Source organism: Trichoplax adhaerens, genomic scaffold (genome assembly GCF_000150275.1).
Source record: "Trichoplax adhaerens TRIADscaffold_1 genomic scaffold, whole genome shotgun sequence".
NCBI lineage: Eukaryota > Metazoa > Placozoa > Uniplacotomia > Trichoplacea > Trichoplacidae > Trichoplax > Trichoplax adhaerens.
The window spans coordinates 5,182,423-5,201,093 of record NW_002060943.1 but is presented as its reverse complement, the minus strand read 5'-3'; the positions used below and the strand labels follow the sequence as shown (position 1 = coordinate 5,201,093).

Below are 18,671 nucleotides of genomic sequence, written 5' to 3'. Positions count from 1 at the left end.
GTAAAAACCGTAGAGAAAATAATGCTGTAATATGAGTTACTTATGGTTAAAATTTTGATCCTGGATTAGTGAAGTTGTTACTATCGTGTGTTACATAAAATTGTAATAAAGATAATTTAGCTGACTATAGATGCGCAATCTGCATATGGCCTAAAATAAAAAACCTGTAATAATACATTTTTGTTGTTATTGAGTTAAAATCTTGTAACCTGTATATAATCATACAAAAAGATGAATATCATTTACACTACAACAGAATTAGATCTTTAGTTGTAAATTATAAGTAATAAATTCATAGCGTCGCTTTACTTCAAGGTTCATAGTTGACTAATCTTTGGCCTATAAGATATCTATTGGGAATTAAGATGTTACTAAATTAGTAATTTTTATTAGCTGAAATAATATCATCTATGAGGTACATTGTATTAAAGGTGGATTAAAATTAATTTTATCAAATGAAGACAGTAACTTACTTGTCGTCCCTAATGCGATTGTAGAGCCTTTTAGCTTGCTTTATGTGAAATTTGATAGTAATTACAGCTACGCATATTAGGAGTGAAAATGGATAAATACGACGAATACAATAGTTTTGGAGGTACTTTGATAAACCTACATAGATTCAAACAACAATAAAATTAAAGCATTTCTGAGTTTTTATGTGATATTTCCATATAAATAGGTATATCACAAAGATCCGGAGGAGCCATTGTTACCTACCGAATAGTTTTGACGCGCCCGAGGCAAGGGTGATTGGTGCAGTAACAAGAAATAGTAACATACTGATCACAGGAAAAGCAAGGCTTTTAATCACGAATGCAAAATCAAGATTTCGAAAACCCGCGTTATGGATCTGGTAGATTGTTAAAATATATAAGTATATAGATTTTCGTTATTATTCTATGAAGAAAATATTTTGTATTATGCTACTTGGTATCGCATTACCTGATCAAGAGCCAATTTCATCCACCAGTCAGGTCCAGTCATTGTTAGTGCACAGATTATTTTGGTATGTAAAACCCCAAGAGTCCAATCCTACGTTATTAAAATATCAATAGTAAATTATGCAATTATTAAAATATGGAAACAAGATTGATGTTTAGATGATTCAATCCCAACCATAATTACCTGCCATAAGAAATACATTGGAGATTGATTAAGTGACACTCGAACAGGAACTAAAATAATTAACTCGAATAATAATCCAACCAGTAATGGTACAACTCCAGCAAGTAAAACCGTAACGGTACCAAGTTTCAACACCTGGTATTATTAAGAAAATTTTCTTCAATCAATGGGCTACAATAACGTGATTGGTACATATGATAATATCATGGTCTTACCAGGACTACACAGTTCCTTATTTTGTCAAAAATTGCGTACCACTGCATCGGCATATAAGTGACAATCAGGGTTATGATCCTACAGATCAGCCAAACCGCATAAAGTCCACACGCAACTGTATATAATTCGTGGATTGCAGTATCGCCTAGCCATAGAGAGAGTAAATAGCGACCAAGGTATACTGAAAGATATTAAATACTTAATTTAGATGATCTTAGTAACGCTAACGCGATTACTGTTTATTCATGTTTATGCTTTAAGTAAAAATAATTATGATCATGCTGTTTTACCTGGTACTGTCAAGCCTAATAAGCTAATAGTGCAAACTGACACACACATTATCAATAGTAGAGCAATAATCTAGGAAAGTAAGACATGAACGATTAATATTCAGGTTAAAAAAGTTGGGATATATCCTTTCAATACAAAAGTCAAGTCGATAAAGATAGAGTTAATTACTACATATGGAGTTTAACTAATGATACCCTTAATATAAATTGATTTGGTTTCCGATAAGGGCTGTTATTCAAAACTCTACGATTAAAAATTGCTGCTCCGGCTGCGTGCGCAGCTCCAATACCGCCTCCAAAGCCTACACCGGGAATAATGTTTCCCGCGAGTCCGGCATCGTTGTTGACTTCTGGGACAAATTCGGCATCATTTCGATTCTAGATCATAAAAATTTTTTGCTATATTAGATTTAACCTTAACTTGCGTTTACTTGATATACAGAAATAGGCCAATTACGATAAGATCTACAAAAAGGTATATTTATTATCTGTACATTCTCAGATGATCCTTCTTCGTTTTCATGTCCCAGCAAATAAGATTGCAGATCACTGTAATTTATTCGATATTAACTTGTAAATTGTGTCTCATTCGTGAAAATTGAAGTGCACATTAATAGGTTTCTAAAAGACTTACAGGATGTATCCTACTGTCCTCGACCAAATTCTAATAAAGCTTTTTGTCCATTTTTTAGTATATCCCTGTTCTAAAAGTGCTGGCAGAATGACTTGCAAAAACAGTAATTCTAGGGACAGTTCACTAGCGGGTGTATCACTTTCGGATAAGGCAAAGCGAGAGAATATCAATAAATTTTGAGTATACGACAATTGCTTGCACTATAGACTTTGTATTACCTGAATAATAACACATTATACGGTAATAATCCTGGAAAAATTCGAACAGAAATTCTCACAGGGATCCAAACAATAACCAAAACGCTTGTACCAAAGATAGTCTAACAGTGATAGACGAATATAAGCTTATTTTTTGATACACAGTAATAACAAGGGCATAAAAATTATACCACTGATGCTAGGAATCTTCTTATATGACGCCAAATCGTTAGCTGTATCATCTGCGTTGTAAATATAAGTGTAAGTTACCTATTCTGTAATCTATCTATACATTTTATCAATTAAAAAGCAAGTAAATTGTATACAACTAATTTTTATGAACGTCATCTCTAACCTCAGTTATGGGATTAAAATCTGGATCATTTATATTACGTAAAAACCATAAAACTCCCGGACGAAGAACCTGTATAAATAAATTAAGAACAATCTAAATTTATGAAAGCCATCAAAGCGTAATCGTTACGATAAGTGATTTTACTAACCTCACGCAGTAATAAAACAAAAGAGGCCATATAGAATACAAAGACCATGCCAACTAACCAATGAAGAAACATTGCTGCTCCTAGTTGGGTAGATTATCAAGAATTTTTAATTAGGTGTAGCTCCCAGAGTTTAAATTTGGTACAGTATTTTTAAATCATAATATAAATACTAAATCTTAGTAATTAGAAGACGATTTACCGGGAGAAGAGCGGAAACTTTTTTGACGATCTTCCATGGTAGATCCAAACAGTGGCTGCAATGGGATAACAAAATTTATTAGTACTGTATATCAATCAATTTTGTCTCTAGTTTAACCAATAAGAACGATTTTGGTAAATCTCGCTGCAAATAAGGTGTCTATTTTAAAACTATAACATTAGTCAGGAGTGTTTTTGCAACTAAATTATTTATGTTTAATAATTTGCATTATGCGATTATGTCTACTTACCAAAGAGCAAATATCTAACCACCAGCCACAAACAACCGGAAAGATACCCACTTCAACAATGAGCAAGAGTGAAACCTATACGCCAACAGTAGATAGTATGCTATTATTACATAAGTGATAAATAATTCACCCGAATTTTATGTACAGTAATTGTACATTAAGAATTACACTATTATCTCCCGCAAACCTTAATAGCTATTACAGTAATACCAAGGAATCTCTTCCACCTATCCATTGCAAATAATTTAGATTAGCGTTATATTTATAAAACAAGATATAATTTCCAAAATAATAAATTTTTATCCATTAAGGTTATCCGTTATTCAGTTACCGTGATAGCAGTTGAACATCGCCAATCGATATCTTTGGACATATATAGTATCAGATGTTAAGGAAGTTTAATTTGGAGTAATGTTACGTATGTTTACAAAACTAGTAGAATCATATTTATAATCATGTTGCTGTAAATTTTGATATATGATAACATAGCGTTTATAAAACCAAACAATATATAATCAACTGTGGTAATGATGATACATAAAGAAGGCTAAAAAAAGTAGCAATTGTAACATAGCCAAGAATTATTGTTAAAAATCCGCCAAATCTGGTTGCAGCGAACTATTGTGAAAAGAATTGAGATGGTTACTTTGCATTGATAATACCAGAAAAGCTATCTGACAGTTAGACATAAGGGAAGACTAACCAAATATTCAACTGGTAGAAAGTATAGACCAAGGCATCCAATTTTATACGGTATATAGGCTATTTAAGAATGTACATGAAGTTATTAATAGAGAATAAATAATTATCAATTTAAATTGGGTAGGCATACCAAGAATGAAAATTAAGAGAAAGTTTAATGACACCACCCAAAATGCATGTTCCTATATTCATTGGTGTAATAATGTATCAACGTTAACATAATATAAAGTACAAAGTACCAACTCAATTGCAATCAGTCTTATCCTTACGATAAAAGTGTACGATCCATCGAGACCAAGAATCTATGACATATTTAAATGTAATGGAGAAAGTAAAAAACAGTTAAATATGTTCCAATAACAAATGTTAGCGTTAATTAGCGATGGAATAAGGAGCTTTTTATAAACGAATTATCATTATTGAACTTAGTTTCATTATTAAAAAAATAAACATTCAAAACTTTTTAATGTAAGCGGATTTACGTAGAATTTAAATGCTTGAGTTACAAACATGGTAAAAAAGGTACCTTATCCCAGGTTAATTCTTCTCGTTCTAATTCCAGCCAATTCCGATTATTATTTTCTTTGCGATGGAGATGGAAAAATAATAGAGAATCAAAATTAGAAACGTTCATTAGCTCATACTGTAGGGCTCAACTACTGTGCCTACCTTCGCCAAATAAATCATCTACTGCAGCCACATTTGGTAATGCTCTATTTACTTGAACATCTGGATTTTCGAAATTATTTTGAAGATCAATTCTTTGATCTTCAGTATCTGATGAAGATTCCATATCAAGATCAGAGTTTTCAGAATCATTATCAGCTCTTTCAGCATTCCCAACGTTATTTCCTTTTAACAAAGTGTATGATTATACATTTGATATCACGTTTACCATCGAGTTAAATACTTATTAACAATAATAGGATATTACTAGCACGAATTATAATTTCAAACGTTAATTTCCAGATAAGAAAATGTATCGTGTAAAATGAGCTTTTACCTTGTTGATTAACAGGTGGGGCAGGGATTTGGTTATCTTCTGTATTGTTAGCTTCGCCAACATCACCACCAGCATTGTCTACGTTAACATCATGATTTCTATGCTCCTCATTTACGGGTTCCTTTTTATCATGAGGAAATTATTGCAAAAATTGTTTATAGATGCTTTCATTAACCTGCTTAAATTCGATTAATTAATATTAAATAAATAGGGATAAGCAAACCTGTCTGTTAATGTTAGCGTTCGGTAGTGCGACTAGCCACGGGGGAGGGGATTCATTTATTTGTTCTCGAAGCCAGATTAAGCCCACAAATGTGCTAACGGTTAAGCAAACAATAAAGAGACCATGCGCACAGTCGGTAGCGAAGTTATCTCTAAGTGATTCAAGAAAGATCCCCAAAATAATCAGTAATTAATTTAATGACCACTCTCTAAAGGAAGTAGTTAGGACAAAGGTTAATTGTATTCTTCGAGAATCCCGGTGTAACGTATCAGTAGTATATTTACGTAACCCAGTTTCTGCTATCATTGACATCAAATACCGGCCTATACTAGAAGAGTACGGCTTCAAATATATAAACTTACAAAGAAAACATATTAATTGGTAAACCTATTAGACCAGATAACGATTCTCGGAATACAGACTTATAAATTCTACCTAAAAGATTAAAATGGGTGATAGAATGCACTTTAGTAATTTAAAAAACTTGTTACATGTAATTTTGTTTAGTTATAAATTTATAGTTAATATAGAATATTAATCAACAACTGGCTAATAAATATAAAATGAAAGATAATGAGTTACTACTATTTCTAATGTAGTATATCAAATTTAAACGTTATAGTCGTACGCTAGAAGTGCATGATGAAGATATCTTCCTAAATGGTCTTGGTTTACGACTGAAAGTAATATAATTCAAATAATAATTTAAAGCACAAAGCTCTATACTCACATGCGGCAACTGGAACAATGCACAGCCATGTACAGCAAACCAAGACATATTGAATCCATCGTTTAATGCTCACTATTACATTTGACATAAATCCAGTGAGTACCTCTCTAATAGGTAGATGTGAGGGCATTTCCTTTGCATAAACTGAAGTAATACGTATGATTTGATAGCAAGTTAGATTTTAGACAAAAAGGGAAATTCCAGGATAAATAATAATGAATTTTGTAAAAATATATCTTAGTTTTATAGGATAGTGATCAATTCTTAAGCTATCTCTGTACTCGATTTCTATGAATAGAGTTTTTACTTATGTAGTTAGCAGTCAAACAATACCATACCATCTTACATTTAGTCTGCAGTAACTCTAGCATTAGTAACTATACGCCAATGCCTACGTTTTCAATAAATAAGTCCTATACAATTGAATTTGTGCTTGCTAAAGCGATATTACCTTACTATCACCTCACTGAAAATGAATCAACTTAAAAGTGAATTGACTAACTTTTCAAATTATCATTATTCTTACTAAAATTTATTTCATTATTGATACTGTATCTTTAAGTTTCGCTAACTATAGGCTGTAGTCTACAGTATACGCGTATACCGTATAAGGATAAAGGACGAGTCACTTTAACGCTTGTATCACGTAGAAGCAATGCACAAATCTTGGATTATAATTATCATTATAAGATCAATAATTATTTTTTTGGTTACATTATCACTTGATTTTGCTATAATTTAAACTGATTTATTACATCTCTATATTTGGTTTACCTGGCTTAAAAGCGAATTTATGTCGGCATAGTTCACAAAAGCTAATGAAAGAAATGTGGAAAATCAAGTTTTAAATTTCACATATCTAACCATATTCCAACGCTTGATTAAATGTGTGACAATATTCTAAGTTTGCAAATACTTGCATAACTACAGTGCTAAACTTACTCTTTTCCACTATGTTTTAGCCATTGCAAAAGACTAGAAAAAACAAAGTAAAAAAAGAGCATTAACTTATTTCAGTTAAATATATATTCGTAATTTATTCTCAAAATCGGAAATTGTAGCAATGAAATGGGAAATGTTGAACATAATTTTATTGTTTACATTGATTTATTCAATATTGTTCAACATTATTAGCCAATGATAATTTAATAATAGACACATATCCTTATCGTTGCATGCATCGATGTAAGCTAATCAATGTCTATCATGGTATTCACTGAGTCGATATTGGAGAGTATTTGCAACGTGAACGCATAACATCAAATATTGTCTTGTCGTGATATGGCTTCAATACTATCTTTATCCAGTTATTATCCAATCCATTGATAAAGAAATAAAATGCAAGTGCAATACGTTATGATCAATTCCTGAAATGGGCTATTATCCTGCGTGTGAGTGACTGAAATTTAGTTTACTATTAATGATTGCCTTCGAATAAAGTTGTATTTTAATACGAAAATCATCGGAAACTTATAATGTACTGGGTTACAGAAAGAGTGCGTATACGTATAGCACGTATCTGTTGATTTAGACTATTAATTAATTATTAAGCGAATTTTTCACAATAAGAAATAGGATGCGGTCATAGCTGGGTCTTTAGATTTCACTCCTATAGGAATCATCGAGCAGTATTTAAGTATTGTATCAGTCTATACGTATTTCTTAACAATAACTACTTCAGTAGTGAAAAGCAGGTATACTTATTATGAACTTATTATTACTACTGTAGTATATCGAGTGGGGTAGCGTAAGTTATTACTTGTAATTGTCGTTAAACTAGTCAGAATACCATAATAGAAAATTAGATTATAACTAAATTGGTGATGTGCAAAGGATTCTATATTTGTGGACATCTGAATTTCTCTGAAAGTCATCTTATTTTAGAGGACTAGGCTATTTTTTTTAGAAAAGCCCGTCAGTAAATCATAATAGTTATATTATATTGCCATTAATGTAGTAATCACATCTTAGTAGCGTTTATTAGTCGTAAACTAGTGCAGTTGTTAGAATAATAACAATAGTTGAATATAATGAATATCGAATAGCAAATACAGTAGTGTGTTTGCTAATTAAAAGTTAGCAATTGCATACAGTAAGATAGCCTGCAATGTATAGTATCAACGAAGGTTAGTTCAAATAGCAAGTCCTTCAGCATGGGATATGCATTCAATTGTTCAGGATGTTTACAGTATGCTACAACTTCGGCTAAGTCTACGACTAGGCTATCACATAGACCATAAAATGTCACTTACCACGCTTCATGGATATATTTAATGCTGCCAGTACAATGGCAAGGGAAGTATAGCGGTTTATCGGTCGATCCTTCAAGGCGACAGACCCGACAAATTTGATCATTTTCTTAAGAGAGTATCAGAAAGAGAAACAATTTAGTGGATAATTAATTCATTCGCAGATAGATTGACCTTGAAAGCAAGTTTAAAATTGCAATAAAGAAGAGAGAGTATGTTTTCTAGGTTACAGTTGGATGGGAGTCTATTTTGTCAAGATATGATATAATGGCAAAATCTACTGTAGCATAGATGCCTTGAGTAAGGGCTTTTTATGTCGTCTTTTGTGTTATGGTTTTACACATCTTTCAAGAGATGTGCAGTACGTCAAGTGTCTATTATTTATTATTTTTTTTTTTGAAGGAGGTACTGCATAATTGAAGATATAGTGTATTTACAGTCCTATACTGTAGGACAAACTGATCACTTCTTGTAGCAGCTATTATTAATATTATTCTATCGAATATGAATGTCGACAATTTAATAGCGTTGCGTAGATATACGAGTATACGATATAGTTATGCGTTGATGGATGACCTCTTGGCTATAGATACGTTGAAAATACCCTTTTCCATTTAAGGTTGGACAGACAGTCCGGTAAGAGGATGTGGAGAAAAGTATACAACGAGTGTAAAAGTGGATTTTTTGAATTCGTTGTATTGAATGATTGATCATTAAGCGTGTTCTACTAGCCAATTCCATTGATATTGCATTCCATATAAGTAGAGAGAGTTGAATACAGTGATAGCGAAGTATGGGATATATTTGGATATGGATCACTGAGCCATCGTTGATGGAAATTGGTGTCATCAGTCAGTGAAAGCTTCGCGGTCTACTGTACGCTATCGTAGGCTACTGAACAATTTACTACCAAAGCAGGAAAGCACACTATAACACTTATTGGACTCGTCTCTCTTGCCTTCAAGTCATACCTTACTCCTATCATAGTGGATAAATGCTATTTTTTTACCTTCAATCTCCATTTTTTGCTATCGTAGTCCTAGGCATGGGATAAATTGCACCAGTGAAAATTCACTTTATGGCTAAGAAATGGACAGTGAAATGTTCAATGAAGGAGTTTTGCCTCGGTTTTGACCACCGTCTGACTGGTCGGTATGACTTTTCTACAGTGAGTAGTCGCATTATGTCAGCCACGGTACTGGTACACCGAGTTAAGGTAGTGTTCGAAACATAGGATCGTGTCTATTACTGTACGTATCCATTCTTCGAGGTTGACTTTCGTTTTCATCGCTGTAAAAGAGAGGCGGATACCGGTATCATACGGTACGGTACGGTCTATGCCAGTACGATACCGGTCCGGCACGGACTAGTACAGTATAGTACCTTCGTTCACTCTCGGTGTGTACAGTGTACAGTACTTTCTTTGGCGTGATATATACTGTGGACTACAGTACAAATACTGTAGAGCATTGATTGCCATGTTTGTTGTTGAACTCTTGTCGGTACTGTAGACTCATACTAGTCATATTAACGACAGTATTAGCTAATTTTCATCAAGTTTTTCTACCCATTTCTTTGATTAATTATTATTCGAAAGAAGTGAAATTCTCTTTAGAAAGAAAAAAACCTTGTCCAATTGAACATTTGCCCACGATTGGACAGTATAAAGTACTTTGATCATAAGATGAAACTGACGACAGTACGTTTTACCCAACTTATTTTACCGAATCACCCAACATTGATCTCCAATCTGCAGCGGCCTGATTACCACTTATTTCAATCATCACTACTCTCATCTTCAAGTCAGTAAGAGCACTGGCTGACAACCACTGACGGTACAATAATGAATAAATTTACTCAACTCTAAGTTGCAAAAGTGACAGTAACCGGTAACCAGTGGAAGCACCAAGTCACCAGAGAGTCGCTTTCGACTAGTCGACCTGACCATAACGGTTCTGTAGGGTAGTAGGGCAGTTGCGTAGCCGTTGCCATTAGCGGTGCAGAACTTCTGCTCGATATCCCCTTACGAATCGGCTGAAATCAGTACTATACCATTGACAGAAAATCATGTCATACTTGGTGCTGATTTTGTTTCGTATTGGCATCAACTACTACAAATTTGGAGAAGATTTAATTTATAGTAGTTTATGCTATCGGGGAACTTCTTTGAGTAGCTTTTGATATTAGCTGTCTTTACTTATTGTCTATGGTAGTGATATCCTTTATGCTAATGTGGGCCACTGCACGGTCATACTGTCCAATGTCCGTATGTCATGATGAATGATGATGATGCTAAGCTTTAGACAGTAACTGATGAGTACGTCAGAAGCTGAGATCATTCCATCGTAAAAAATTGAAATAACTTTACTTTCGATCTCTATATCGGGCCATCCACTTTGATTCCATTTGCAACACGATGGATACTATATTCCATGAAAAGGTAAATTGCCTGGTACTAGCAAATTTGCAAATGGCAGTAGTCAACAAACTAGCTAGCTACTATCTACAAAGTAAAGTTAGCCTATCTTGAATAGAGAAAATGATTTGCAAAACAACAGCGATAACAAACATGCATAAAAGATAATTTTCTACTTCTTATTTACACTTTGAACAATTTCTTAGCCAATAGGACATCAACAAGGTTTTATATTCTATTATACTGTACTCTATATGGATAAGTGTGTACACCTTATAGTGCTGTTATAAATCGTAATTATTGATCTTGGTACCATCATTGCCGCTGTTCAATGAATTGACTCTATCATTCTTATTTGAAATGGATTTACACGCTGTTGAGACATGAGTTTTGAGAAGAGATAATATTTTCATTTTTGTCAAGACATAATCAGTTATACGCAACTGTAAGGCGATTTAGTATGCATCATACTTATTCATTGTACTGTACAGCATTCTGCTTATAGTCTTGCTCCCATACAGTTTACAAACATTGCTTCATACACCTATCAGACATTCCTTGCAGCTCGACTAAGCTCGATCTAGTAAGCGATTGTAACTTAACTTAATAATAAAGTACAAATTGCAAATAGCCCGCGAAAGACATTGGTTTATTATAATTATAGAAACTTTCAAGCCTTTTGATTTGATTCTAATTACATACAGTCAAGTAGACAGCGTAGTACAACAGATCATAACTATATAATCGAGGCTAGACCTTGATGTGATCTCTGCCATATTATCTTTGAATATTCCAATATGTTTACATTGGTGTAATCTTATGTGCATACGAACAAGGACTACTAAATTTAGTAGCTCCTAGTAGCAATTAGCTCATTCTGGGTAGCAAAGGACCAAAATGTTGTAAAATAGTGTGGTTATCGATAGATTTATTGTTCGTATGTAAAAGTTGACTATACACATATTCGTATGACAGGGTATCTTATTTTGTATGCGAATTATTGATGTATATTATTAAGCGACAGAATACAGCTATAATTAATTAATTAACACAGCCATTACAATCATTGAATTGGTACTGCGTATACGAGGCCAATCATTATTCTGGCGGCACTCTACTCGTAAATTTTCCTAATACATGCCTTCTTGCGATATCCGTAGCAAGTAGAGTATAATCAGTTTACAGGTACGTCCATACGTTGTAGGAGGACGTTTCTAGAAAGCCGTAATAGAAATATAAAATGCCTTGAAATACCCAAAGTGAGACAATCGGAGTTCTCGTACACCCTTAATTGATAGTACAGACCAGATTGGAGATATCTTTCATAATTAGCATCCTGACTTCTTTTGTAATTGAATACTGACTATGCGTTTTATTTACTGACTTTACACATCATGATTTTAATTAAGCTACGTGATGTTGCCATGATTATATTGCTTAACCCTTTAACACTCTATGCCTGTGTATGTTTTTGCAGCAAGAAGGTTCCTTGTGTGCACAACACTGTCTTAATTCTTTATTACAAGGTACTGATGCTTATAGCTATAATTATAATAGTACTGTTTTCAATTTGATGAGGCTACAAATTAATCCGCATAAACTATTACGTTATTACAAAGGAAGCTACTTTACTGCTGTCGATTTAGCTGATATAGCTCGTCAGTTAGATGAAGAAGAACGTTCGAGGATGGCGGAAGGAGACCCTCAATCGACTGAATACCTAAGATATCTGCAGGTATGTTGTAGTTGTATATGTAATCGTACGCTAGAGCTACAATACTGCAATAGTATATGTTATGTTATTGATACTGTACAAATTAAAATCAAATATCCAGTATCGCATGAAGGACATACAGTAACAAATACTTGCGTTGATATTTTATCATTCCAAGAATAAACAAAAAAGCATTTTTCTGAAATAACAATAAGGTCGTCGATGTATAGTAATTTAGATTTACTCAATGTACCTGGTATTCGCGTAGAAAAAATATGGTAGAATATTGTTTGCACTATCTAGGAGACAAGAAAACTGTAACTTTTTTAAAATCAATTTTCATATTACTGTAGTTTGGATCGATGTGCAGTATGTATTTGGCTATGTGTGTAGATGAATGTAGTTAGATATACAAAATTGAACTAGGACATTTTATCAATGTAAATACGATATATTAATTACAGTTGATGATTTATAAACGCTTCATCCTCGTAAAACTACATTTCTAGCAACCTTCTCAAAATATGGACGATAGCGGTTTCTTTTCTATTCAAGTTTTACAAACTGCACTGAAAATATGGAACTTAGATTTAACTCGTATTTCGAATCCGCAAGCTCGAGAAGCTAAATTACACCCTCAGTGAGAATGTAGCAAATGATGTAGTATAACCGAACTAAAAAATTCTTTAGCGAATACGAATAATATAACATTTTAATGATACAGTATTAATCGATTACTTATGTTGGTTACCTTTTAGATCTCAAAATGCTTTTATATGTAACTTGCAACAGCATTGGTTTACTATTAGAAAATTTGGCAAACAGGTGCAGTATAAAATTACAGATAAAAAATTTAACAGTAATTAACTGATCTACCTTAACTGTAACTTGGATTTCATTGATACTACCTATAATCATAAGTAAATTAAAGAACTGTTACGCTTGATTACATTTAGTAATTCAACTCATTTGTCTTTCTATCGAATTGTTAGCAGTGGTTCAATTTAAATTCTATTAAGAGTGAGCCTGAGCTTATTACTGATACGTATCTTAGTATATATCTGGCACAACTTGAGCAAGAAGGTGATAATCAAGTATAATATGAAATTTGATATCTTTTACGATCATGGTGTATAATGTACGTTGCTTGCTAATGACAGCTACTTCATATAATATATCTTTGTGCCCCTGCATTTTCATAAATAGGTTACTCAATATTTGTTGTTGTTGGTGAGTTACCGAAGTGTATGGCCGACCAAGTTATAGGCGATAATCCCATTGTACGGAAAAGCTACAGATCAGAGCAGACACAGTCAGGACATATTTCCAATAAGGTATCTCACCAATTTGTAGAAAAGAAATCACTACAAGCTGCTTTAGCCGCTGCTGACAAAATGAATGAGAATGGTAAGAATTTTGTTCAGAAGTTAGGACTTATTTTTATTTATAAGTGTGCTCTGTTTACACCTTAATGTCTTGCTTGTAACGAAATCATTCCTAGATGGGTATAAATTATTATAGTTTTTTGTTATCTAGGGTTAATTACAGTAGATTTTTTTTGCACATATAGGTTTAGTAACCATTACAACATTTAGGGCAATGAAAGTAGAAGTATTTAATATGTCTATTTCAACCGTGTCATTACAGTCGAATGCAGCAAGGAGCATCCCGATGTCCCAATTAATTTAGATGAAATTCGTGAAAAAAGGAAACTTTATTTTGATCGGTCAGTTTCAAAAATTTTATTTCCTTATTGATTAAGAGATTTTTTTCTCTTCTTTGTATATGCTTATGCGCAATAACAGGATTTACCGACCGGTTCGCAACCTTTTATTAATAGGAAAGGAAATTCTGACATAGAACTAGAAAATCCTAGTAGTTTAGCTAATGCAACGAAAACCACTGGTATGGTATACGTTCTCGAAAATATATTTGTATTAATTCGTTATCTGCTTTAAGATTGTGCGTTTCATGAGTTAAAGATATACTATTGCAATTTAATAGATGCAGACATAATAAATGAAGAGATGCTACAGGAAGCGATTAGAATATCTTTACAAACTGATAACTCACAATAACCTACTGTGCGTATATCTAGTAATGTTGGCCAGTAATCTTGACTCACTAACACCCTATGCATATAATTTCTTGATTGGATACAGTATTTATTACAATATAGAAAACACGATATACTACATACAGTAACCATTTGCGTAGCTTCAAAAATCATGTACGCGTATTATAATATTTAATATCTTGACTAATTGTATCAATTTCATATTATCCTAATTTATACGATATATTGCTAATGTAATATGTTAATGTGATTATGATGATTTTGCTGTAAGATTCTGTATACTATTATACACGTACTTCATGAGGACCCGCTTTCCATGATTCATCACAGATAAACTCTCATGATTTATAGTATATTCGCATAAATCCTTATCATAACTACACTGACAAATTTTTATTGAATCATCCGAATATCTACGGCAATTGCAGTTTACATCAGCTTATGAAGTGACTGGTGATGCGCCAAGCATTAATATAAGGAGGTTTTTTTGCAAAGATGTAGAATCTATATTATAATAAGAATGCCATTAAATGCGTATGTGTGTAGCAGTAATGTGGCTGTATAACTATAGTTCTAGTATTTCCTACGAACTAAACGATCTCGCTAGGTGATATAGAATTGAAGCCAGATCGCAATAGGATATATGTATCATGCGCGAGGTGCTTGTCATACATACTATTGCTATATTGTCAGCTATAGAGTATTAATTTTTTGTGTATATCAATTGAGAAATTTGATAATTATATGTGTAAGTTAGATAATACAATATATAGATTGTTAAAGTAATTATTGGCCATTTTATAACATGGTACCTGATAATTACGAAAAAAGTTAGCATTATTTTTAGTATTTCACGGTAGTTGTAAGATTATCGCTGTAGCTGTAATTCTACCCTGTCATTGCTTATTCATATCTCGAGCAATTAAAAAATCAATTCCATATACAAATCTATAATCGTACTGCATTTATAGCAATATCATCTTAAATAAAGTCGTCATTCGAATGGCGCGTGGTGTAATTTAAAGTAGATAGTACGTGCATCTTTTTTCATGCTCTAATTGATCAATAATAATCAGTTAGTATTTAAATTTGGATGTATAAAAAATTTTCATTTTGCAGCACTTATTATGATTAAGTCACGACATCAACTACGAGTACATAGATCGTGTATACTTGTATTTATTAAGATTACTTTGATAGCAGCAAATAATAAATTGGTTCATTATATCAGAAACAAGGAGCGTTGACCGCGAAGACAACTTAGTAATGAGTTAGTAACTATCTCGAGCAACTAAAAAATCAATTCCATATACAAATCTATAATCATGCTGCATTTATAGCAATATCATCTTAAATAAAGTCGTCATTCGAATGGCGCGTGGTGTAATTTAAAGTAGATAGTACGTGCATCCTAGTGTATTGAATACAAAAATACTGCACAGTTTTACCGAGTAAAATCATTGTAACCAGCCTTGATTCATTTTGATAAACGGTTAAAAATTAAACCAACGAGTTATTTTAGTATTTTAATACAGATGTCAATGATGTGTGATCAGAGAATAAGTATTTAACAAGTACGTGCTTAATATATCTTATCCTATAATGTTCGTGATCCTAAAATAGAAGACAATAAACAGATATATTGCCAGCTGATATTTTCATTTTGGATATTCAGATTCTTGTAGTGTTATCGTTGTGGCAATATCGCTTTCTTCAAGTTCACCTTTATCCAACAGTTTCCATGCAGCAGCTGATCCTAACTTTACCACATGGACTGGAATATTACATTTACTAACTATATGCGCTGCAGAGGCAATTTTAGTCTGCACTCCTCCGGTAACATCATGTTCCAGTTGAGATGTTTCTATCTCATTCGTGACTTTACCATCTTTAGTAACAGAAATATAACGTAATAGTTTTGCATCTGCGATATAAATGTTGATTAAAAGTTTATCAATACTAGCCGTAATTGTATAGAACTTTTAGCTTAGATGAAAATTTATTTAAATTGATTATTCGATAGATATCCTCGTTTTTGGCACATTTTCTGATATTACAGATGTAATGCTATTTAAATTAAAATTTATTGTACCATCATTATGAGGCGGACGATCGTATATTCCATTAGTATCCGTTATAAAAATGATCCGTTTGGGGCATAAATTTTCTGCTAAGATCTATGAAGCATGATGATAGCATTGAAAATGTGCTTTTCAGGGTAGCAAGTTACTACGGAATTTGAATTGTTTAGTAGTATGATGTATTTAATCCAGACTTTATTCTATGCAGGCGACTGTATCTGTAAAGTTACAGTACTATAGATTAGCAATCAGCAGAATTTACAGGTGTTAATATGGACAGCATGTTAGAGGCCTCCGAAAGAACTACAGTAATTTTTAATCATTATAAATGAATTTAGCAAAGTATACGCGTATCCCTCTTGCGCTTGGATGAATTATATTAAGACATATGCGTCTATAATATTTTTACGTCAGTTTTACCTGAATAATTGTATCTCCACTAAGAATGGTACATCCTAGAGAGGTATCGATAACTGCATCTCCATGCACTACTGGTACGAAGCCAGCTCTTAGGAGATCATTTATCGGTTGTAGAAAAGTGGAAGTAACCGATCTGTCGGTAGTTTTCCATAGTCCGCATGGCTATCCGATTAAATTAACAGTTTATAAATATTCAATTCTGTACTGCTTTACGTATGAGAAATAAAGTTATTACCAATATTATTCATGTATTTTATGAACACTAGTTAATACGATTCTAAATGTAATTATGACAAGCAAAGGATATTACTATCAATAGGATATGTCATTCTTACTGAGATTGATACTGCCGGAACGTCTTTCTCGATTAGAGCTTGCACAATGATGTGATTGAGCTGTTTTGCGTAAAATGTGTAGAAAAATATGCGTTAAGATGACGGCAGGCTAAGCATTAATGCTACAACTCGTAATCAATTGTACGTTAAGTTAGGAGATACCTTGGTTACCGATAGTCTTGTCTGTGAAAAGCCGATGCGTTGTTGCTCGAAGTCTGTATCGTTGAATCCGGTAGCAATGTTATATTTCTTAGCGTGAAAATGACCGAATGATCTATAGCCAGGATGAAATAAAGATGATTATAACTTTTGCTTTATACTCTATCGTAAGCGTACAAAATAGAATAGTTTATTATCTGATTTTTATACATTTGTAATGACTTTTAATGGTAATGATTTTGGGCTGAAGTTAAAATTATGTCGTTTAGGTTTTACGCTAGTTCATAGCACAAGCTACGATGTTGCTATGATATCAATGAAACAATCAAATTGTGAATAAGATCCAGCATACATGACTATCAATAAAAATGTGCGAAGTTCTAGCACAGTTGTGAAGCAATCTATTTTCAACGGTCATTTTCAAGATGCAACTACTAATGCTGCGTTGTTTCGTTTGACGACATAATAAATCAGGTACAACCAGACCTGAGTATAACTGTATTTACCCATGCGAGTGTTGGTATCTACATCTACGCGTAGCCAGGAAAGCATCAACCAATCCATTTGGAATGGCAAAATGCAAAGCGCTTTATCTAGACGTCTATTTTTGCAGAAAATTTATCATTGATTGGTCGTATAAAATATACTGACAAATGTACGTATACTTTAGCAAGATTAGTTTGCACTAATTGATTCAATTGCACGAGTACTTGATTCATTAGTTATCGATTGAAGTTAAAGTTATACCCAGCTCCGTGAACAATGACGCATTTCCTTGTCATTTCATGTACATGACTAGCTGCAATATTGATTGCTTGTGTATTGGCTTTCTCGAGATGTTGTTTAGAAGTGATCGCACTGCCACCAAGCTTTATGATGCAGTCTACATGTCTATTTTCCAATGCCATAAGATTGATTCTACAGTTTATTTTAGAAGGTTATTTAGAACTGGGTATTTTGAAGCAAGATTGCAAAAGTAGCAACTCTGCTGTCGCACAGCAGGTTTCAGCTTGTTGCAGAAAAGAGGTTTGACGTCACTGAGATAGAGTAGAGTACTATACTGTACTGTGCAGTCCCATTATACTGTACTGTAATACTCTGGTCAAAGCAGGGACTTGCAAAAAGAAGAAAAGTCCCTGATCCCAGCT

General features: G+C 33.1%; 3 protein-coding genes across 3 annotated transcripts; 1 reads left to right on the top strand and 2 right to left on the bottom strand.

Moving 5' to 3' along the window:
• Positions 1-310: 310 nt before the first annotated feature.
• On the bottom strand, positions 311-8,935 carry TRIADDRAFT_49644 (uncharacterized protein; the record flags this gene model as incomplete). The annotated part of the gene is made up of 30 exons (XM_002107840.1): positions 311-350; positions 474-609; positions 718-850; positions 943-1,032; positions 1,126-1,260; positions 1,341-1,522; positions 1,632-1,701; positions 1,827-1,933; positions 2,089-2,180; positions 2,266-2,403; positions 2,484-2,584; positions 2,654-2,704; positions 2,818-2,886; positions 2,966-3,045; positions 3,165-3,219; positions 3,415-3,489; positions 3,602-3,641; positions 3,935-4,032; positions 4,118-4,176; positions 4,247-4,298; positions 4,386-4,418; positions 4,643-4,698; positions 5,120-5,240; positions 5,343-5,493; positions 5,705-5,777; positions 6,073-6,216; positions 6,847-6,887; positions 7,015-7,047; positions 8,325-8,430; positions 8,926-8,935. The coding sequence occupies 30 exons, from the start codon at positions 8,933-8,935 to the stop codon at positions 311-313; spliced, it is 2,571 nt and encodes an 856-aa protein (XP_002107876.1).
• A 3,196-nt stretch (positions 8,936-12,131) lies between these two features.
• Positions 12,132-14,409, top strand: TRIADDRAFT_51826 (uncharacterized protein; the record flags this gene model as incomplete). Its single annotated transcript, XM_002108629.1, has 8 exons — positions 12,132-12,200; positions 12,401-12,472; positions 12,961-13,091; positions 13,210-13,276; positions 13,444-13,534; positions 13,658-13,858; positions 14,099-14,177; positions 14,292-14,409. 8 exons carry the CDS (start codon positions 12,132-12,134, stop codon positions 14,407-14,409), a joined length of 828 nt encoding a protein of 275 aa, XP_002108665.1.
• Positions 14,410-16,186: 1,777 nt separating this feature from the next.
• Positions 16,187-18,431, bottom strand: TRIADDRAFT_51825 (uncharacterized protein; the record flags this gene model as incomplete). Its single annotated transcript, XM_002107839.1, has 6 exons — positions 16,187-16,452; positions 16,621-16,705; positions 17,030-17,191; positions 17,365-17,424; positions 17,527-17,638; positions 18,271-18,431. The coding sequence occupies 6 exons, from the start codon at positions 18,429-18,431 to the stop codon at positions 16,187-16,189; spliced, it is 846 nt and encodes a 281-aa protein (XP_002107875.1).
• Between the last annotated feature and the right edge of the window lie 240 nt (positions 18,432-18,671).